General features: G+C 38.4%; 1 protein-coding gene across 9 annotated transcripts in view; it reads left to right on the forward strand.

Annotated features, from left to right (window-relative positions):
- The window catches only part of GIGYF2 (GRB10 interacting GYF protein 2), a 76,895-nt gene that overhangs the window by 4,611 nt on the left and 49,069 nt on the right, over nt 1-23,215 (forward strand). For all 9 annotated transcript variants that reach the window (XM_065639732.1, XM_065639734.1, XM_065639738.1 and 6 more), the window contains 4 exons: nt 7,551-7,630; nt 10,190-10,319; nt 12,574-12,669; nt 17,315-17,423. In XM_065639732.1, coding sequence (XP_065495804.1) covers nt 7,590-7,630; nt 10,190-10,319; nt 12,574-12,669; nt 17,315-17,423 — 376 coding nt within the window. In that variant the 5' untranslated portion in view covers nt 7,551-7,589. The remainder of the gene's footprint in view (nt 1-7,550; nt 7,631-10,189; nt 10,320-12,573; nt 12,670-17,314; nt 17,424-23,215) is intronic.

Raw genomic sequence — 23,215 nt, forward strand, 5'->3', positions numbered from 1 at the left:
TTAGTGCTGAATCATCTGTATATGTAATTTTCCTCTATTTATGGTATACAAGGCTTTAAGAATAGTAAGGCAGGATCAGGGTAACATCACAAGTCATTTTACAAAAATATGGTTCTTAGAGCAAAGCAAGTGAATAGTTTTAGTGATATTATCATAAAGTGACAAGCTATTTAAAAATGTTGTCGTTCATATGTAGTAACAAGTTACCTTCTGGCTTGCTGGCTGATCCACATATGCAATCTGATACATGTATTAATTCTTTCTGTTAGGACTTTTTGTTAGGCTTTCTCACTGTTGAATATTTGTTTCCTGAAGTATAGAACATCTCAGAACTGCATGAGTAGAAAAGCTTAAGAAGAGATGGGTGGAGATAATTTCTACAAAGCCCAAAGAAGATGCTTATGTAAATGACATTTAAAAACAAACCCAAAAAACCCCACAACAACCCTGATCTGTTAATTCAGTGAATGTTTTCATTGAATGTAGTCTGAAGCTTTGTTCTGCCACTTTGAATGTACTGTACAATGTGTGTGGATAGTGGGAGAGGTGCCACCGTTTGGTTTTGGTTGCATTCACATAGTCCGGCTACTGGCCTCATTGAGGAGCAAGTAGCCAGATTCAGCATCTTGATCTGTAACATCTTGTGGAATGGCACAGACTAAATATTTACCTACCAGCAAATTTTCAGTGTATGAGGTAGAGAGAGAGATGTGGAAGTGATTTTTCAGCTGGAAAACAAGAGTTCTGGCAGGATTTTAGGACAGGATTTGGAATGAGAAGTGGTTTGTGTTCCAGCCAGTGGCAGGGCCAAGGGTGTGGTCCCCTGACTCTGCTTGGAGCTTAATCGCTGGTGTCTGCCTTTGGCTGCAAGTCTCTCAATAAAGGTAGAGGTCACAGTGCTTTCTGGCTGAGAAACTGGGAAAAGCTTTCACGTTTGTTCCTGTTCCGGTGAAGGAAGAAGTGGATGGCTCTCTAACCACCACGCTTACAATAGTAGGTAGGAAAGGAGGAAAGTATCTGGAATTGTGATATTTAACGTTCCTTTATTTCCCTTGGATTTTGTTAGCTCTGCAGGTCTCCCTAGTCTCTCTTGTCATCCTGTTCCAGAAGAACTTCAGTGCCTACTTTCTTGTGTTTATCACTCTTTACTGTGGTGTAGCATGTTGCAAACTGCAGTGCCCCACGAAGCTTTAGCTGGATCTTTCTGAAGTGAGCAGAGAGCTGCTGGTTTGGTCCTGCCATTTGAGAATGTCATAGACAATTTTTGACCAAAAGCTGCTGAGGTATTGAAACAGTTCTGCAACGTTTTGAGACAGGAAGGTTATAACACTTGAGGAGATTTAAAAATGTAACTGTAATAATAGAGGCATATTTTCTGGCGAAGTGGGTGGTTTAGACATTGTTCCCTTAGAAAAAACTTCCTCTTGGCATGTGGGTAGATAGGCCTTAAAAATTCACCAGCTTTATCAGGATAAAAGCTTGGTAAGCTAGAAGGGACTACTGTGACTCCTCTGGCATCTTGTGTAATGTGAGTAATGGATTTTTTTTTTTCTGATTAATTTTCTGTTTAAACTAGAACGTGCTTTTAAGAAAATCATTTAGTGTTAACCTGAAAACAACTTACTCGGTTATCTCCGAATGTCTTGCTTCAGTTCCCTGACTGAATAAACTTGGGTCTTCAGCATTTTTCACTTGCATGATCATTTAGAGACCGAGCAAGACACTTAAACTTCTCTCAAAGCTCAATAAATAGAGCTTGGGTATTTTCCCCACTGTTTAAGCATATCTGTCATGCTCTATCAATTTTTGAGCACCTGATTTATCAGATTTCTTGCCTTACGGACAACAGAACAGGATGCAGTGTCCCTGCAGTGATGAATTCCACTCTGTATTTACTCTGTTTTCTTATTTCTGGATTCAGTGTTTTCTGTTAGCTTTTCTAGTCAATGTTGTATCTCACCTTCCTTTTCAGATGATTAGTGTAATAAATCCCAGATTGGTTTCAGGACTGTGTTTTTCCAGAATAGTCTTGCCTTTGTGTATCACCTATGTTTTCTGCTCGTGAGTCTCTTGATTGTATGCTTTGTCTTATTAAATGCAACCTGTTATACTGGACCAAGTAATTGAATAATTCATAATTGTATTATTGGTTAAATGTCGTTTCCATTATTCACCATATCCATGTTTGTCATCCTTGGGTTTTAGAAGTTATGTGGTCCAATGTTACAGATTTTATGGAACTGGAGGATAGCTTCTTACCTTCTGCTCTGTTCTGAGAATATTTTGCCTTCTGAGATGGGTTGTTGTAGATTATTTGGAAGAGAAGGTTAAAAGAAAAAAAAAAGAGGTTATGGTAATTTGAGACTTTTCGTGTGGTTCTGAATGATTTTGTCCTTTTTAGCATTCTACCTAATTGAAATGTCCTGCAGAACTTAAAATTTATTTCACCTGCTTGCTTGAGCAATGAAATTCCTACTCTTACAGAAGTGTATTTTGATTGAATGTCTTCCATAAATCCATGTTGGCTGGCCTTAATTATGTCAGTGTCCTTTAATCAGTGTTGTCTGCTTCAGCCAATGATTAATATCAAACAGACTGGTAGTGTGGCCACCTGAGTCATCCTGTTTACCACTGTACTTAAAAGGTAGCTTGCATACAGTTCTGGGTCTTCTTTAATATTTCAAGAATTAGAGAAAATCAGCATTAATTATTCAGTCAACCTGTTAATTTTTTTAAAAACACGTTTACTGGCACTGAAATTAGCTAGCTCTAGTAGCTGCCTGTGGAATGTTTTCTTGCTTGTGGAAGGTGAAGTTTTCTCGATGTGATGTTGCTGTTGCATGGTGGAGCACTGCTGTTAAATTCCAAGTTTATTTAAGGAGAATCCAGTTTCTTGCACTGTCAGTCTGCCTGCCTTAGATTTCCATTGTATTCTCTGGTTTGCAAAATTTTCAGCTAATTTTTAGGTTAAAAAGGCCGTTGCAAACCTACAGTAGCAACAGAACTACCTTGAAAGGAAAAGATACTTTTCCTAGATGTCTCTGATCAAACAGTAGAGCATTTAAAAATAAAATAGCTGTGTATAGGAAGGATCAGTGGCACGTCTTTTTTTCCAGGGTTTAGGTTTCCAAAGTTAATGAAAAAACTAAGCGATCAGCAGCCCCAAAGCTATAAATTGCAGTGACAGTCCCAAACTTAGGTTTTTTTGTCTGTAGGAAAGATTAGGTGGGCAGACCTGAATGTAGTCATTACCTAGACTCAACTTGGGATGCTAAGAATCAGTTTATCCAAAACGGCAAAACATCTTGGTGAGACAGACTGCCACGTGTTATGAGCCGACAGAAATCTGTAATGGAAATGCAGGAATTTAACGTTGCCTGAAATTCTTAAGTGTCCTTGAGTGAGGGATAAACTTTAAAAAGGCATTTTCCTGTGAATCCTGAGGTTGAGCAAAGTGTGGAAAACATGGCAGTTTAGATCTTTCAAAGTCTCTGAAAAAACAGCTTTTTGCCTAGGTATTCATTAGATGCAGCACATTTTAAAAGACCAGAGCTTATGGCCAAAATGTGTCACAGTAAATAGGCCTTCCTTAGATTCTTTTTTCAACTGAAATGTCATCTTATGCTTTTTAAAACATAAATCTAGCCAGTAGAATCAAGTTCTGACTTGTGTCAGAAGCAGATGTTTCTGACAGCTTTGATAGATTTGGCAGGTAATAAATATCAAGCTTGAAAAATAATTTAAAAAGCACAAGCTTGGTAAAACAACCATTGTACCTAAAGCAAACCAGTGAAATGAGTTGAGTGTTGCTGATAGCAACTTCTGTGCTTATAATATTACGTGTTAATTGTGAGTGAAAGCCACTTAAAGGCTTAATGCTATTGGATTACATTTTGTGTCTGTTCAGAGGATGGACTTCTGACTTCCAGAGTACTAAGCTGCTGACAAAATAGAAAGGATGTGTTTTCCCTTGTCAGTCCATGGGTTGATAGTGGGGTTGAGATGATTTCTTCTCCTTTCAGTACCGCATGCTGGTAGCAGGTTGGTGGTTGTGGTACCACCCCAGGAGAATGGGATATCAGTTCCAGTTTATGAAGCAATTTCATTTTTCCCCAGCTATGCAGGAAAACCGCAACTGTTTATAGGGTTGCACTGGACCTTGATCAAGGATGACCTGATTTGAAGTAAAATCTTAGAAAAGGTTCCCCTTTGGAGCAGTGGTAGGAAGACCTCAGGTAGCGTTCCTCCCCAAGGACTGGTGCTAACTGGACATGATCAAAATTTGGCCTTGGCTTCTTGCTTCAACTTGAGGTTGTCCCTGTGTGCTCATAGTCCATATAAAATCTGTGGCTGTGCAGACTCCTCAATCAATAGCCATTAATTTGTAGAAAAATCTTGATTTACGAAACTCTAGCAGTTTAGAAAGGGGCTTTTCCCTCATCAAATTGTATTAAGTAGGAAATGTGGTGGGTATATGTTATTTTGTGATTTGCCCACCTTGACAAGGAGGCAGCATAGATAAGATGACCAAAACTAACGTTTTAATTATTAATATTGAAGTTTAGAGCCTAAGGAAGTTATCTATACAATAAAGATCTGATAAATTCATGTCTTGGCCAAAATAGTAAAATTTGACCTGATAATTTATTTGTTTTGCTTAATTCCTCCCCCTTTGTCTTGCTCCACCCTGGCTCTTTCCTCTCACAACATGAGTGGAGCATCATGTAGTCCATCCCAACTTGCCTTTCCAGTTGGTACAGCTTCTCCTTTGTGCACCGGCTGCCTGTGTTGTGCAGGCCCTGTCAGCGGCTCCTTTCCAGTTTGATTTCCGTGCTTTCGCCTTTTGGCTGCTGTTTTGTGAACCAGCAGAAGCAGCATATGGTTTTTGCTTTTCCTGTCTTGACTGCTCTGACATGGCTAAGCGTGTTCTTGCACACTTGCTGCCTTAGCTTTCTTGAGTCTCTTTTTCCTGTTCCGCTGCCCCTTTTCTCTCAAATCCTTACCCGTTTCCAGAGTGTCTTCTTTCCAAGGGTTTTTTTCTGAGCACTGCTTTGCCTGGAACTTCTGTTTCATGTATATCTTATTTCTGGGTAGTATTGCCTATTAAATTCACCTGTTACACCTACTCAAACCATCTGCAGATCTGTTTTTTATTCTGGGTTTTCTCCTGTTCAGCTGCAATTTCATCCATTTACAGGTTTTTCACTTTCAAAATTCATACAGTCAGAACTTCCAGGAAGGAGGTGACTTACTTGACTGCAATGCAGATGAGAAAGCCAGCAAATAATTCTCTAAACGAAGTGTGGCCAAAATGAGGGTCTAGGAAAGCCATTTTGCATCTCAGATGGGATGAGATTAGTGTCAGATACAAGGATAAAGTGCTAAAGTGCTTAGGAGTCTTGTAGAGAAAGGTGACAGTATCCTCAGTTTTTGGGAAGGAAACCCAGAGGCTGACAAGGGTGGGGCCTGGTGAGTCAAAAACTAGTGAGCTGCTTGATCCTAACTGGTTCTTAGTGCTTTTTCCTTGTGTCTGATGCTTTTCAGCTGTGTTTTCACTGCAGTTTAATGTTCAGTGTCAGCCTTTTGGTATTACTGATACTAAGCTAGCTTTGATGTTAGGAGCTGAAGATCCCAGGTTCCCTGGTGATCCCCATGGGTTGATCCAAAAGCTGAACCCCCCCCTACATCCCCTAGCAGAAGGATTACAGGCACTGCAGGGAGCTAAGGGACAGCCATCCAGTTAAGGCTACAAAGAATTAGAGGCTTCTTTCTGCCAAAGTATGCATGATGGTTTGCTTCAGTTGCCCCACAATCTTTTCGTGTGGCTGCTTCATGTCATCTTTAGGTATGTAACCTTGTATTTTGGTTTGCAGAATGATGAATGGATATACCTTGAATGCTCTAATGAGCTGTCAGCTGCTTCAAAAAGGCAACCCAAATCAGACCAAAATCGTCTCAGACCAGGCCTGTGAGAATAGCTGGATATTTTTGTATTAGCTTCTGGTGCACTTAGTGGGCATAATCCCATTTCATTATATAGGGTTATTGTGAAAATAAAAATTAGTATTTGTATATAGATTTTATTGTATATGTGGGAAAAAAAGTTAAGACGGCATGTAGTAAGCATATGTGAGCCAAATGTTAGTTGGTAGGTGTAGGATTCAGGGAGTTTTACAAATGTTTGTAATCTTATGCCCAAGAGATTTGGTTAAAATCTGCTCAGGCAGTTTTAGTGTGGGTTTCCTTGGCATTTTCTAACTTTCAGGGTGGTGGTGTGTGGTGGTGGTTTGTTTTTTGTTGTTTTGGGGGAGGGTTGTGGGGGTTTTTTTTGGTGTTTCTTTGTTTGTTTTTGGTTTTTTTACTATAATATCATTACTTAATCAGCATATATATATGCGTCCTTTGGTTTTGTCTTTTTCTTCACTAACTGTTGGCCTTTCTGCTTCTGTCTCTCAATGTTTTGTCTTTCATTTCCAACACCTTTTCATGCAAAGTACAGACAAACTTAGGAAGGTCTTCATTTAGTCCTTGGGTCTTTTAAGGAACATAGTTTTCATATGGCAAAGCTCCCTCCCTGTCACCTCTCTTTATGGGTTCTTGAGGTCTAATCAACCAGTTTCTGTAGGTAATGCTTCAAATCCTTTTTTTTTTTTGTTTGGGCTTTAGCTACGATGTAAAAACCACCAAAGACCTTTCCTCTTCAGATTTGGATTTTGCTGTTGCTGGAAGTAAAGAGGAGCTGTACTTTCTTACTGCAAACAACACTTTTCCAGAGCTGCCTTGGCTGGACCTGGCTCTGATAGAAAAAACTTCATCTTCCCTTAGTCTTGTTCCTTCCTTCCAGTGTGGCTTCATCTGCTGTCGTCCGTACACTGGTGATATAGGAACTTGACCTGACCTTCCCTAGTGTCTGCAGGACCTTGGCTAATAGGAATGAAAATAGCCGAAGTCTCAAGTTGTGTACTTTTTTGCTTAATAAAACAAAGAATGAGAGAAATACTGTAATCTGCCTGCAGATTTAGGAGGATGCTGCAGCATTGGATGTAGTCAGTCTTATTTTTTCAAGAACGAGGAGTGGAAATTTCTTGAATACTCTAGCACTCAACTTGCAAATCTTTCTTGCTGTAATTTTAGTGTGTGTTTTGTGGTGTGGTTTTTTTTTTTAATCCTCTTGTAATTGTCAGGAAGCTGCAATTCTGTTAATTAAGCATTACTGTTCTAACAGAAGAGGATTATGCATCAAATTCTCTGTGTTTGGTTGGCTTGTGGTAATTACTGGTTTGAAAAGGGATTGTTTGTACAAATTTTCTTCAGACATCCTGATCCAGTGTCCTGTTTGAGCTGCTAAAAGAGGAATTTAGGGAAGAGATCTTGATGCAGTTACTCCTGTATTAGTAAACTAATCTGTGTTAAGAGCTGAAATGGATTCCTTTAAAAAAAATATATATAATCAATGTAGTAATGACCAGGTATGCTTTTGTATTTTGAATAAATTTATGAAGGTATGTATTAATCCAGTTGTTTTCATAGCAAACATTTTTATTTTTTAGGTTCACACTTTTTAAAAAAGAGGAATAGAACAGGAAAAAATGGCAGCAGAAACTCAGACACTTAACTTCGGGCCTGAATGGTGAGTTTTCTGTGTTTTGTGAGGCTCCAGAACCTTGTCTAAAATTTAAAAAAAATTATTAATTTCTGTCCTTTGGGACTGAATTGATTATAAGACTGGATGGGGTATAATGTCATTATGCCATACTGCTCCACCTCAGTCCCTGGCCTGTGACGGGAAGCAATATTATGAAATTAGTCTATGCTTTGTAAATTGGCATTTTGTGTGAAATAAGTTTGGTTTTGTGTTATGGTAATGCATAACATTCACATTGCTACCAAGTGTCTGAGGGAGGAAGAATGTTTATGATCTGGGAGGTATACACAAGTGAAGAAGACCTCTTTTCTTGCTTGGTCTTTCCATGTGATACATATTAATAAGGAAATTCTTACACACTCCTTACTGGATATAACTGTATCTAAGCAAGCTTTCTTTTTACAGTACTACTAAAAAAAAAAATCTGTATGGAATATGCTAAAAAGTTTGTGTTTCATCTCATAGTCTCCTGCATGTCCGCATGGAAAAATGTCAGGAAAAATGAGCTGTTGTATTAAAGGGAATCCATGATATTGTATAATCTTGTGTCAGCTGTTGGTTGTCAAGCTTGTCTGACATGCAGCATCCTGGGTTTTGCTGAAGAATATTTGCACAAGTGTGATTATTGTTCAGTATTTGTTCCAATTTCTTGTTCAAGTATTGGTGACTCTGCAATTACAAACAAGTTCTGGCTGGTGTGGTTTCTGAAGAGTGTTGTGATCCTTAAGTGTGCAAATGGGAGTGTAGAATGGTTATAAGAAATATAATTGCTGCATAGCATGTGGTAAGACTGTTACTGGAATAACATACTCTGTTTTGCTGACACATTTTTATACACAATTTATGAAAGTTGGAGAGTGTTCAACAAAGAAATGAGACATGAATTTGTGGCCTGGAAAATAATGAGAGCGCTCAGTGTATTTTATCGATTGAAAGAAGGTTAAAGAATGATTTTTATCAGTATCTATAAATACACCTACCAGGCAGATATCTTATGCTGGAGTGCTCTTCAGTGTGAGAGACAGACACGATTAGATTCATTGATGGATGGGAGCCAAAGTTTTATTAAAAAAAGAGAAGGGGGAAGGTAACACACATTTTATCAGTAACTTGATTGCTGTGTCATGGTGAGGGGATTTCAGTCTCCATTTAGTTTAAAAGCCAGGTTAGATTATGGATGCAAGTATAATATTTGGTGAGTTACTAGATTTTTACAGGAATAATGGAATAAAATTCTAAGATCTATAATTATTCTTTTGGGTTGCAGTATAGTCATGTCTGTCATGTCTGCTATTGTATCACTTAATAGTGAAACTCTCGGCCACGTTTGATCTGGATTGGAGTTGAACATTGCACTGAGCCGTCTAATCCTTTGAATAATGCCTCCCCAGGCATTTTTTGTTTGGAAGTGGTATGTAAAGAAACTGCCACTGGGTGGCACCAAACTAAAAAAATAAGACAAATATTTGACTTGCAAATTACTTTTTCCTTTCTGTTTAAAGAAAAATAAACCAAATCAAAGCATGCTTCAATAATTAAGTGAAAGGTAGACTCTGAATCAATGTTTTCATTTAGATCACCTTCTTTTCCAAGGATTTTTGGATTGTTGAGAAAAGTTTTCGTTGTTTTACTTGCTTAAGATGCACATCAAGGAGAATGTAGGAAAATGGTCCTGTGGTTTTTTTCTTGACACACATCCTTTTGTAAAACATTCTTCAAACTTAAAAATACAGGATATTTGGGTAGCTGAGGAAATGATTGTGTAGAATGAGACTAATCCACCTGCGGAGTGGGAGTAACATCCTACAACTGTAAGATAGGTGCGACAAGCTGAGTAGCTTACCTGTGTGGGATGGAACTAAACTCAATAGCATATTTGTCTCTGATGTAAAGTGTGGCTATATTTTGTACATCTTTATTGAGGCACTAAGCTAAACTATGTGTGCGCTCACTGTAAAGTGCCATTACTTTTAAGTCCCGGAAGAGGAATTTAGAATAGAGTAGAATTCCAGAGACACAGGAGGAAACCTCATTGCAAAAATTACTGTTCTATACTGTTTGTTAAACTTTGCCAAACATCTGAATAAACTTTCTTCCCCTAGAAAAATGTTTGCCGCACTGTCCCTCGTGTTGTGAGACTTTTTGTTGCCAAAAAGAAGCTATTGTCATTAATATCTATGGAAGATTTACAACTGAATTTTGTGCAGCCAGTGTAAATAGCTTGGTCAAGGCTTTAGAGGGGCGTAGCTAGCTTGCTATGTAGTCAAAATAAGAGTTCTCCAAGAGATGAATTGAATTCCTTGATGTGCTTGTAATATTTTTTCCTTCTGTTTCCTGGCTATGGAAAAAATGAGGGAAGCTCTTTCACTCTTCTTGTTGAAGCACCAAGCTTTAGAGTTTTGAAGTTTATCTGTTAATGTCTTTATTTTCAGTACTGGATTTATTTAATTTGTATCAAATCTGTGAATGTGCAGAGGGATGATAGCATAGGTGAAGGTCCGTTCTCCTCAATTCAGTTTTCATTGCTTTTCTGCTTTATTTTAGGCTGCGAGCTTTGTCTAGTGGCGGGAGCGTGACATCCCCTCCTCTGTCTCCGGCTTTGCCAAAGTACAAACTAGCAGACTATCGCTATGGGAGAGAAGAAATGTTGGCACTTTTTCTAAAGGATAATAAGGTGAGCAGGAGGAGGAAGAAGGCCTGATGTGTGTATTCCTAATGAGAGTCTTGTGATTAGGAATAGCTATTTGTATTTAGTGATTACGGACAAAGAAATTGCGTATCCCTTGGCAAAGAACTGAAGAGGTCTGATTGGGGGGTTTGTGTGTGTGCTTATTTGCTCCCACTTTTATTGCATTCATTATGTTTGATTCTTCTTGCTGCTTTAGGGGGAACTTCCTGTACCCCCGAGAACAAAAAACCTGATTGCCATATTCAGTCCCGCTGCCACAGATGACTGAGGGTTAAAGGCTCCTTGCAGCTGTGCAAATTTGTTTGCCTCAGTTGGATTTGATTTAATATAGTGTAAAATATTTGATTCAGCTTGAAAGTTGGGCAATAAATCATATTAGCAGATCATCTAAAAAAGGCAAGAGCTCCTCGTTTATCCTGACTTGAGGCAGTTCAGTTTAGCAGGTAACCAGCCCAATGAGAACAGTTCACTTCTCTGGGACTCAGGACACAAATACAATCTAGCACATGTAATAAAACAGAGCAGTGTGGAAAGTAAAGAACTTCCCTCTGGTTTAATTTCAAACGAAGGTTCTCAGTGATACAAAAAAACAAAGTAACATTTTGAAGAGCCTTTCGGGTAAATGATTCATACATTCTGCGTTTGTAAACATCAGGTTTTTCTGTAGATGTTGACAAAAGTTGGTTTATTTTTGCAACGGGCACATAGTGACTCGGAAGTCCGAATCCCTCTGAGAGCCTTACCCTTGAGTTAGGGAGGCGTGCAAGAAGCGATGTCTGGTTGTGCCTCTAGCTTTTTGTGTAGATGTGCACATGTACCTTCATGTTCTTCCTTTGCCATGACTGTGCTGACGTTTCCGTACGGTGCTGGGAGCCCTGCATTGCTTATACACAGATTCAAGGGTGTTGAATGTGAAAGATTTTTTTTCTGAAGTTGTTAAGTGTGCTATAGCTTAAAGCCATGCTTTAACATGCAGAATTATCTTGCTCTATTATGAGAAGCTGTGATTTAAACCTTGATATTATGCTTGACTAAGTCAGCCTGTCAGGGGTCATTGTTTTTTACAATTCGTGGCTGTTATATCAGATGATACTAAGACCTCTACAATTGTGGCTGATTCACAACAACCTATTAATACCCTTTGTTACAGGAAGCTCCCTGATGGTTATGAATGGTCCAAAAAAAAAACTTTCTCCCTGTGCATTTGCAAGAAGGACATTATTATTAGAACGTGTCTTGCTTGTGATATGCACACGTTTCCGTGGTGTTGAGTAATTCTAGTTGAGACTGGGAGGACTCCTGACACTGTTTCTAGACAACTGCTAGATGTGAATGTTTTTAAGCTGTATCTTTTACCCTAGTTCTTCTTCACTGTCATCTTCAATCCTTGCTGGCTGAAGATTAGGCAAACTTGTGTCTCTTAATTGAAGATACTCTGAAGGCAGGAAGAGTTCTGCTAGCAAATGGGGAAAAAAAAAAAAAGCTTTGCCTTGCTTCAATTAAAATTGGGAGAAGTCTTTATCTCTAGTATCGTGAACTAGATATTTTTGAAACAGTTCTTTGTTGGCATAATTAGAGCTCACTTGGCTGTAATTGCAGCCTCTTGTCCACATGCTCAAGGTCACATCTGCTGATGGAGCTTCCATCTGATGATGGACTGATTAAAAATAAGTGTTAAAACTTATTTTGATTTAAATCATCAGTGTTCTCTACTTAAAAAATCCATACCTATAGTTTCATTTTACTCTGTTTTGTTGTACTCTCTGTGTTGGTTGTTAATTCGAAGTACTGACTTTAAATCAAATACAGTCTCTGTGCTATACATAGTAGCTTTGTTAATATATAAATAATCCGGCTATGAAAATACATCGACGTTAAAGCAATACTTTTTTTTAATTTGGCAGATGAAATTTCCTTTGGTGCAGATTTGAGCTTGTAGTGGTGTGGCAGTTTGAGTTCTAATGTATATCATATTGATACTTTACTTATTAGAGGTGGAGGTGGTGGATGCTTTGTCTAAGAATTTTTTTTTTTTTGGTGGGGTGTAACTTTGCAGTGGAGTTACACTAAGTAAACATTAAATACACACTAAATAAATGTTATTTGAAGTACTGGTGTACTGGGTAGATGGAGACAGAGTTGGCAGGATAAAAATTTTTTTTGTAAAGCAAAGTATGTGGCACCATCCCTGAAATGGAAATACTTGGATATATTTGTATGCTATTTTCCTTCCATACAGATACCTTCAGACCTTCTGGATAAGGAGTTTCTGCCTATTTTACAAGAGGAGCCCCTGCCACCACTGGCACTTGTACCTTTTACAGAAGAAGAACAGGTTTGTATCCTTTTTAAAACCAACCAAACAAAAAAACCCCACAAAACTCTTTAGATTGCTGTTAGTGTAAAGGCCAAATAAAGAACACTCCTTCACTTATTAAAAAAAACAAACAAAAAACCCAAAACCAAAACCACATACACCATAAAATTTGAGACTAGTAGATTTCAGGAAAGGAAATTATGAAAGCATGCTGTGTTAGCCTAAAGTTTAAATTCTATTTGTGCTCAATTATTACCTTAAATTTGAAAAAAGTATTTTTCATATGATATTCTGTTGATGGCAGACTGTCAACTTATTCAATCTGGGATCATCTTCTGGGAAGTATTACCTGTTTCTTAAGTACATGGCATTTTCAGATCAGTGAAACTTTTTCTACAGTTTCTGCACCACCTTCTCTGTAGTAGAAGTATCTAAGTTTTGTAACTTCAGTTTTGTGGTCTTTGGAGAAGTGTTGAACTGTTAACATTTCTTAGGAATGTGCAGTGCTTCTAATTACTTTGTATGTAATTGCTTGATTATTTCCTTGTTTGGTCTCTATATAATTAATTGGTGAATAAGAGTGCAAACAGTCCACAAAGATTCTATTTGAAGCGTGACTGATCTAGGTAGTTTGAAAACCCTTGCTTTAAATTCAATTCCTAGCAGAGAGAACTGTCCACCCTCCTCTGTGCAGATGCCTCTGACTTTTGACTCTGAATTGATTCCCTCTTATTGCTGTCAGAGCTTCTGATTTTGCAGTTGCTCTCTCTTCTGTCATGTTTCTAAGAACTTTTCTTCAGAATACTGGTGTGGGTTTTTTTGTTGTTTTTGCTTGTTTCTTTTCTAAGAGAAAGTGGACTATTTTTACTGACTTGAGTGTAATTTGATTTTTTGCAGGGAGTGGAAGTTTTAGTATTAGTTTCTTAAGATTTCAGAGGATCTTCCTTTGCTCCATGCTATTGTATTCTTGAATTTTTCATAATCTTTTTGTGCCTGAGTATTCTGGCATACCCTGTTCACCTTTTCTGGAATTCCTTCCTTTTCAGAGTTAATTCATCTCTCTTGTATCTTTTTAGGATTCTGTCCTTTGACATAAGATGCTAGTTGTTAAGCTTTTAACCAGCAGTCGTCTTTAAGTTCACATGAATATGCTGTAGGCATTTCATGTTATAGTTAGTCCTAAAAGACAACTGAGATTGAGAATATGCTTTTATGGGAAATCTTAGCCCAGACCCCATCCTCCAGTGAGAGCAGGAGGGATTCAGGCAGGAAGCCCAGGAAATGGTCAGCACACAGTAGCACACCAAAATATTGAACCTTAATGTTAAATACCTTTGGACATATTTCTTTTGCTGATGCATAGTGGAGTCCTTCAGAGAGCAAACTACCAGCTTTTTACAGTTAAAGGGGATATTGACTTCTGGTGATTGTTGAGATGCTCTCCAAGAGGAATAATCCAAGTTTAAGGCTATGACGTTGAAAATGTGCTGAGTAGCCTCTTGGTACAGATGAGATGGCAAGTGCTGCAGAGTGTCAGGGATAGGTTGTCCTCTGGTGCAGTGCCCAGTGTTTCATCAGTCTTGAAAAACTTGTGAGGAGTTGGTATGCACTTTGTCACTTGTTTTTCCTGTTCCTTTTCACCTGTAATAATACAGGAGTCTTTGTGGTTGGTTTAACAGTTTTCTACAATCTCCACAAAAAATCTTAATCTGACAGAAGAGGTCTGTGTTCCCTTTTTAATGAAGTCTTTAATGCTTTCTGGGGACCCAGAGGATGTGAACAAACTGCTTTTTCTTAGTCATAGAATGGTTTGGGTTGGAAGGGACCTTAAAGATAAGCTACTTGCACCCCTCCTGCGATGAGCAGGACACCTTCCGCTAGACCAGGTTGTTCAAAGCCCTGTCCAGCCTGGCCTTGAACACTTCCAGGGATGGGGCATCCACAGCCTCTCTGGGCAACCTGTTCTAGTGCCTTGCCACCCTCACAGTGAAGAATTTCTTCCTTATATAAATCTGCCTTCTTTCAGGTTAAAGCCATTACTCTTTGCCCTTTCACTACATGCCCTTGTAAAAAGTCCCTCTTCAGCTTCTTGTCTGAAGATCTTTTTTCTCCATGACTGATTTGAGATACCAAGGGAATGGCATTATTTAAGCTACAAGAAATTCCTGGTGTTTTTTCCCCATGACATAATCAACTTTGTTCATTATCAAGAATCATGTCCAGAAGTGATCCTGAGGTGAATATTAATGGCTTGGCTGCTAGTCATGGAAAACTCTTTCACCTAAGGTTGATAGAGAGTTTAAAACACCTTTGTGCCCCCTCTGTGAATACTGAAGAACTGTCCTACTGTAGAGGACAGGCTGATCAGGACACATGTACTTCGGGGTAGCGTTCAGTTGAAGCCGAACCTGTCAGGCTTACTCTAGGCTTGGATTTAGAGCAATTCTTGCTTGCAACCTGATAGTGTTGGAGTTGTATGTGCAGTATGTCCAGAAGGAACTTTTAGGTGATGTCAGCTGTCTTAATTTAAGCTTAAATTTGTTTAGTGCTGTGGAATTCAACAAGCCAGATACTTACGGCTACAGTATTCCCTATTACAGGACATGGATGTACTTTGGGTGGAATTGCTGGTCCTTTTTATCCTTTCTATGTAGAATGTCGCTTTCCTGGTGATAAGGATGCTGAGCTAACCTAGAGCTCAACTGATTCACCTTGTAGTAAGTTTTGTTAGACAAATCTCTTATGTCATAGAAGATCTGTTTCCAAGGAACTGTCTTTTGAAGGAAAGGTTTCTGCAGATATCTTCTAATAGAGGTTTCCAGTAACGTCCGCTGGCAATGTGCAGCATATGTTTCTTACGTCCCCTCTGTCCCCCTTATTCCTGTTAGTGTTAGGAAGGAATACAGTTATCTTAATCTTACCTGCTTGTGGAGTAAGGGAGTCTCAGGCTCTCGCTGAACATCATGGAGTTTTTCTTTGTGTCCTCATTGGTTATGTTTCTGACATCTGTTTCTTGGGACGTCTTCCATTTGCTATTAAACAATTAATTTGGCCATTGTTTTGGGGCAGGTTTGCTATTTAGTGTGCATTGGCAGGGATGGACACTGAAGTAATATATTAATCAAGAGTAGGGTTTTTTTGCTTTTTTGACTTTGCTTTTTTGTGGCTTACTGTAATCTTACCATGTGTATTATTATCACTACGCACATTACAAGGATTGCATCTTTACCAGAGCAAGCTCTACAGAGGGGATAGAGAATTTGTTCAGAGTTTAGGCAGACAAGTAAAAAAAAAAGTGGAAAAGGAAGTGAGATTCCTATTCTAAAAAAGCATCAAAATTTAAGGAATTTCCTACAAAAGGTGGTGAATCTGATCAGTAGCTTAAAGTTGTTTCTGCAGTAAAATATTTCACTGCTTCACAAAAATGCAGAAGGATCAACAGCCAGAAAGGTGGTGATTTGCTTAGAGGTGAATGCAGGTGCTTTAATTTGACTTGCAGTTGAAATGGTTGCTTTGAACTTTGAAGAGCTAGCTAGGAAAATAGAATCAGATTTAGTGGAGGTTCACCTTGCTATTTTGCCATGCACGACTGGATTTTTTTGTTGTCGTTGTTTTTCCCCTCAAATCTACTTAGTTATCAGTTCTGTCTTGAAGGAAGATCTGCTTTGTAGGAAGAACATATCAAGCAGTTAGGCTTGTTTCTGAAGTGAGTTAAAATGCCAACAGGTGTCTGTTGGCTTTGATGTTAGCCGTTTAGATTTTAAATAGTATATAACTGCTTGTGTCATTGTTCTTTGAAGACCTTCCAAATCATAGTAATTCAGATGAGTTCATGTAAGCAATTTACCTCTAAGTTCGTGTCAAGAAGCCTGATGTAACTAACAGCTGTTTGGATTCCTTTGCCTTCTAATTATTTAAAACTTGCATTCAGAAAGTGTGTGTGAATTCAGGTTTGCTTGTTAATGGTTCTGAACGTGCTCCTGAATTTTTTGGCCCAGTTTTCTAGTTATTTGTGCTCAGAGAATGGGCCTGGAGTTGGTTATAATTATCCATTCTTTATCAAAATAGCCTTTTCTTTAGCAATCATTTCATATTAAAATAAAGTTGGATTTTACGAGTGTTTATTGTCTTATTAAAATGAGTGTCACTTAAATTTCAGAACTCTTAAATACACTTAGTTTTCCCCAAAGCATGTTACTCCCATGATACATTCCGAGGAAAAAAAGATACTTATTTCTAAGAAGGAGGTTGGTAAATATAATTTTATTCAAGTTCTCTTGTTTTTTACATGTTCCTGCTTTGCTTAAGGAAGTAAGTTTATAATTGGTATTAATTAATGATGTTGGGTATATGTGCCACTCTCTCTTTGCAACTGTATGGCTGTGTTTAAAGCTACTGATGGTTTTAATCACTTCCAAGAGCATGGAAATTTCAGGTAAGTAACTTGGAAGCGCTAATATTGACCAAGCTCCTTTTATAGGCTGCTTCAGCTACTTGAGTCTCCAAGGAATCCTTTTCTTTGTTTAGTGTTAGTCAGTTGTAGAGAATTTGTGATGAACATAAAGAAAGCAAAGCTGGTATTAAGCTAAACTTAGGATAATGGCAAGTGTTTCTGGTTTTGTTTTAATAGAATCTCACCTTGGCTCTTTCTTCTTTTTGGCAGAGAAATTTCTCGATGTCTGTAAACAGTGCTGCTGTCCTGAGGTTGACGGGACGTGGAGGAGGAACGGTGGTAGGGGCTCCTCGAGGTCGAAGTTCCTCTAGAGGTCGAGGTGAGCTGTCAGTGGGATGTGCTGCAATGGATGTAGGTGATCCAGGTTAAAGCTGCTGCAAGATTTTCTCATGCCCAGTTTATTTTCCCTTGAAGCTTTGAAACCTTTCCAATAAGGTGGTGTTAGAGAATTAATATTATGTTTTGCGGTTGTTCTGCGCACCTTAGTGCATGTCTGGTACTTGTGTTATGTGCTTTTGTCAGATTGGTGGGTGTGGTATGGAAAGCAAAAGGGAAAAATAGTTTTGAGGTGGAATGGGTAATTTTTTGGTTCAGAGTGGTTAGAAATAACTTTATTGGAGGTATAAAAACAATTTATAGGCAGAGGGGAGAAGAATCTACAAATGTACTTAAAACAATAAAATTGGTGTACAGTGTTCTGAAAAAGTCATTTTTATTTCTTAACATCCTGAGAATAATCAGGAGAAGGTTAATGGAAAGATGTAGTTCAGTTGGGGAGAAATTTGAGTCTTGCCAATTTTAGTGCATCACTGTAGTTGATGTCTCATCCTGGATCACTTCAAACATTTGCAAATGCATCAAGAAAACATCCTCAAGCCATTATTACAAGATTCAAAACAAATTGTTAAATCCAGAATTTATCTTAGCAGTTTCCTTTCAATGTGCATGCTGCTGCGAACACTATTTTGGGGGTTTTATATGTAATACGATGGGCTACATTTAGAATACTAAGAAGTGAATAACTTGGAAATATGATCAGGAGCAATTAATCATATAATCTGTCTTTGCAGGTTCTTTGAGGTTTCTCTTAGCGTCCTTTCTAATTTAATTCCAAATGTCATTAACTGGTGATATTTTCAATAACTTCTTCAGAAATCACTTCTGTGTGTGATTAAATGCTTGACCAGAATTTTGCTCTGACTTAATTTTTTCTCTCATTTCAGTTCTTATTCCTTAATCCTGTTTTCTTCTTGGCTTACATTTTCCAGATACTTGTAGATTGTCAGCTGTCCTCTTGGAGTTGCTTCCTAGCTAAGGCATATAGATTTAATCTTTTACAAGGCTATCCCCAGATTTCCCTGTCACTTCCCCTTATGTTTTTTAATCATTGTCTTTGCCCAAATGCTCAGGCCTTAGTTTAAAAAATAAAGTATATGTGCATATATAGATGTGGAGTGACACTCTTACTTATATATACCTTTTTATATTTGTTGTACATTTGAAAGCTGTTGCTTTTTTGCTGTGTGCTTTTAATGTCTGTATTGCATTACTACCATCTGTGTTTCACTTTTGCTAGGAATACGTGTATTAGCTAATTTTTTCAGATGTGTTAAGGCTTAATTTTTCAAATGAAATTAATGTTGCTTAAAATTAACTTTGTGATTTGAGATTATATGACCACTAGTGTGCTATCTAGTTACAATCTCAGGATACCTTGACTATTTGTAATTTGCCAAACTCCCTTTAATTTTCTTTCTTCTGACAAATTTTCTTCCCTTTTTTTTTTTTTTGCGAAATCGTTAACAGTGAGCATCATCCTTATACAGTGGGCAGTTTTTCACTGTCCCCACTGGTTTCAATGAGGTCACAGGCTTAAATGTGACAGAATATGGTTTCTGATCCAGTATTTATTGAATCTGTTTGTATGCATGGAAATTTTGTTTGGCAGTAAAATTTGATTCATTACACTTGAGTGGATGGAACTTAAAATGTATGTAGTATTACTAAGACTGTTGGAAACTTCTGTATATATTCCTGTTTTTCTCATACTTCATTTTTAAGATATGTTAAGAAATATTAGCTCAAGAACTTGGTTGCAAATTCATCTTTTTCACTTATTTCTATTTTCATCCTCATTTGATCTTTTTCTCTTAATTTGTATGAATTGTTATATGCTGGTTAGGCTATGCTGGCATTCTTATCTTCTGCTAAGCTGTAAAGGACACATTTCTCCACGTTAACCCATTCATGTTTCAGTCTTTGTACAGTTTGAAATCATAAATTACTGACATTTCCCTCTTTCATTGATCCTGGTTGCTGCTTATTTCTTTCCATGAGCATTTAGTCTTGGGCTTTAGACATGATGAGTCTCCCCAAAGTTTCTATACCTCAGCAAACAAACTAGGGCTTCTGCTAGGACAAAGTTGTAAATATTTCATAATTATACATGTGATGTTCTTGTAATTAAGGATTTTGTTCTAATAGTTATTTATGAAAAGTTCAGTGTAGGACTGACAGCTAACTTAGCAAAAGTAACACTTCACTTGCAAGGAGCAAGCTTTGAATGCAGTTCTATTTTTTCAAGTTACAGTGAAAAGGACTTGGAATTTCTTCGGAGTTTGTTCACTAAGTGAACTACTTAGCAGTTGGAAAACATTTTTCTTTATTGCTTTGCAAAATTGCCTGGGTTCAAAAGGCTGCTGATCAAATTCGGGCTTCAGTTTTACCAAAACAAGATTACTGTCTTGAAGTGACTTGCACAACACTAACTTCAGGGAAGAATTTGCATGTACGATTACATTTGTTTATTAAGTTCCCTCACTGAGGCACAGATCACAGAACTGTTCCAGCATTTGGGAGTGTGAGGGGGAATCTGTGGCAGATGGGCTCAGGCAAGAACGGGTGAGCTGCTGGTAGAGGAAGGTTAGTTAAAACTCTTAAATGTGAATGCCCTTATCTGTTTTTAAAACTACAGCATAACACTCAGTAAATATTTTTCTCGGTAGTCACCCAAGTCTTGCTGACAATGATTGTTTATCTGATGTGAAAGTGATGACTGTGGGGAAGTTGCTTTGATTTTTCTTTTTTTTTTTTTCTTGTTTAAAATGTTTGTGCTGAAATACAACTTCATGTTACTGTTAAGAGCCGTTTGTAGCACACAGCTGCCATCGCTAATACTGTATGTGTCTTGTGTGGAGACATAAATCCAAAACATTTTGTTTAGTTCTGAAGTTATATTCTCTGAAGAAACCAAGTACTTGCACGTGACCTTTTTTCTAATTGACTTGTTTTCCTGGGAGCTCCCTGTGGTGTGCAGTTAAGCCCTGTGCTTTGTGCTGGCCGGATTGGAATGTCAACATTCATGAATAAGAGTCTCAGACGAGGGAAGGATTTAAATAGTCCCTGGAATGGCTGTAAGCTTACAGACACCTTGTTTTGTAGCTGTTCTGCTTTCTGGTTAAGACCCTTAGGAAGGGTACTTTACTTCCCATTAGAACCCTTTCCCCTCCCACCCTTTGTCTCCTTTGTAATCTGTCTTTGCTGCTGTTGGAAAGTGTGTCAATGATGTGAAAGTGGAAAGTTCTCACACCTAAACAACAGGAGTTGAACTACAGTTATCCTGCTCTTCCCACACACTATTATGATTGTAGATCCTGAACTCCAGTCATGCTGTAATTTCAAGAATTTACTTTTTTTCTTTTTGTAGGAATCTTTTGTGGAATGACAGTGTGTGCTGCTGCTTGCCCTCTTGCTTGTGTCTTGTATTTTTTTCCACTTAAATTCAGACTTGTCTCTTTTACAGGTTGGGGATTTTTGGCTGTTACGATGGCAATATCCAGTGTCTCGAGGTCCTCAATCTGAGATTTTTAAGGAATTACTGAAATACGAATGACACAGCTGCTCCATTCACTTCTTAAGTGAAAGGGTCTATTGCCATCTATTGACTTTGCATTCAATACTTTGTGCAACATTTACACTTAAAAAGTCTTATTTCTTGTGTGCTAGGCATATTTTCAGAAGTGGCATTCTATTGAAAATAGGCATGTCATTCTAGATTTATTAACCACAAAAAAAGCCAAGAAGTGCAGAAACGGAATGGCGAACAGCGTGTGTGTATGTGCAGTTTTATCCTCTCTTCTAGGATTTTCACATGTTCTGTTATCAGTATTTAGCTGTGTCCCAGTGTTCACTTTCCGGTGAATAACTGACTTTGTACACCACCGTTTTCCTTAGCTAACTACTTCTGTAGCTTGGCAGGATCTGTTTTAATGCAGTGTGCTTCTCACACAGTGCTCTCCTTGTTTTTTTTCCTGGAGTTGCACATGTAGTTCTGCTGGGCACTGTTGAACATCTTGCTGCTGCTTCTGTATGTTGGGCCTCTGGAGGATGCTGTGGAGGGGAGTGGCAGCACAGCCAGGGCAAAGGTGGCTCAAGTGGGTCCTGTCCGGTACTGTGTGGGACTTGAGTACCGTGGCCCCACAGGCAGACTTACATGAAATTGCCGAGATCATGTGCTTGGGGCTTTTGCAAGGTTATCTTTTAATTCAAACCATTTTGGTGGCTGTGCACAACTGGAATACTGATGAACCATGACAGAGGTGGGTAAGTGGAGCGAGATTTCTCAGGCTGTTGTTTCACATACTTTTAAAGCTGCTGTAAGATACGCTGCTGTCGCAGCAACTCTGATTCTGTTCTTCCCTTTAGACAGGTCATTTGCTTTATTTGCTGATGAAATCTCCTGTATCGTGAGCCTTCTGGCGCTGCTAGTTGTGTGTCTGCTATCAGTAATCAGTGTGCATTCATGCTTGCTCACACTGCAAGGGGAACACTACAAATGTTGCTGTCTCTCACTGTAAAAAACAAAAAACAAAAAACAACAAAAAACAAAAACACAAAAAAACCCACAAACCACAAAAAAACCAAAAAACCCCACAAACAAACAAAACCCCAAACAAAAAAAACCCAACCAAAACCCCACCAACAAAACCACACACACACACACAAAAAACCCAACCAAACAAACCAGAAGAGGACAACAGGTTTTGTTTTGGTTGGAAAAGTGTTTGCAACTTTCCACCACCGCTACCTCAGGGACATGAGATGAGTCAGTGCCTTTGTTTGGTTTTTGACTCTGCCTGCCTCTGGTTTTCTCTTGTGAACTGCTTTTGCTTTATCTCCTGTGAGAGGAAGGAAGAGCTTTCCTGTAGTGAAGAAATTGCACAAAGATTGCCATTGCAGGAGGTGCTTAAACTTTCCTGGGCTTTATTTGTGGAGAATAAGAGCTTGGACTCCTTTTCCAAGATCTTAGGGGACCTATAATGCCTTAACTGAATAAACATTTTGCTGCTTTTGATGTTGTATCACATCTTTACTGTTTCTTGCCTTTGCTGCTTATTTTGCACTCATGACTAAGGTCAACCTTGTAGTATTGGACTTGCCATAGTAAAGGAATTAGTGTTTGTATTAGTCATAGGTCTAATAGTGACCTCTTCTCCTGCCTTGAGTGCTCAGTCAACTCTTCTGGCTCCACCTGAGTTTGTGTAAGACCAGTGATGCTGAATCAGGCAAGGGCAACTCAATAATAGCCTGTCTCTAGCAATGGCCAAAAGAAGACACCTCTGCAAAAGAATAAGGACTGTATAAAAATAGAAAAGTGAAGAAGCATCACATGTATGATCAGCTGCCAGACACTTGCAGCTGAGTGTATTTGCTGAACCAGATGTGGTCTCTCTGGCAAATCTTTGTATTTATCTTCCATGAGTTTGCACAGTCTTCATCCGAACTTGAGCATCCCCAGAACTCTGTGGTAAGGAAGTCTGCATCTCTGTGACAAGGTCTACCACTGAACTGCTTTGCTACTGCTAGGAACAGGAGAGTTTTGTCCCAAGAGGGTGTTTAAATCCTGTTTCTGAAGCAGAAGGAGAAATTGTACAGACATTAACTTTGTGGGTTCCATATACAGCCTGCAACCTGTACTACCTGATAAAAAATCAGTATGTATTTGCAGAGCCTGGCTGGATTATCTGGGGATCACTTTTCTTTTTCTCTGCCTGGACAGCAACTTTTTTTTTTTTGTTCCAAGAGATTTGGTACAGAGTAGTAAAGAAACTG

This window comes from Caloenas nicobarica, chromosome 8 (genome assembly GCF_036013445.1).
Source record: "Caloenas nicobarica isolate bCalNic1 chromosome 8, bCalNic1.hap1, whole genome shotgun sequence".
Classification (NCBI taxonomy): Eukaryota; Metazoa; Chordata; class Aves; order Columbiformes; family Columbidae; genus Caloenas; species Caloenas nicobarica.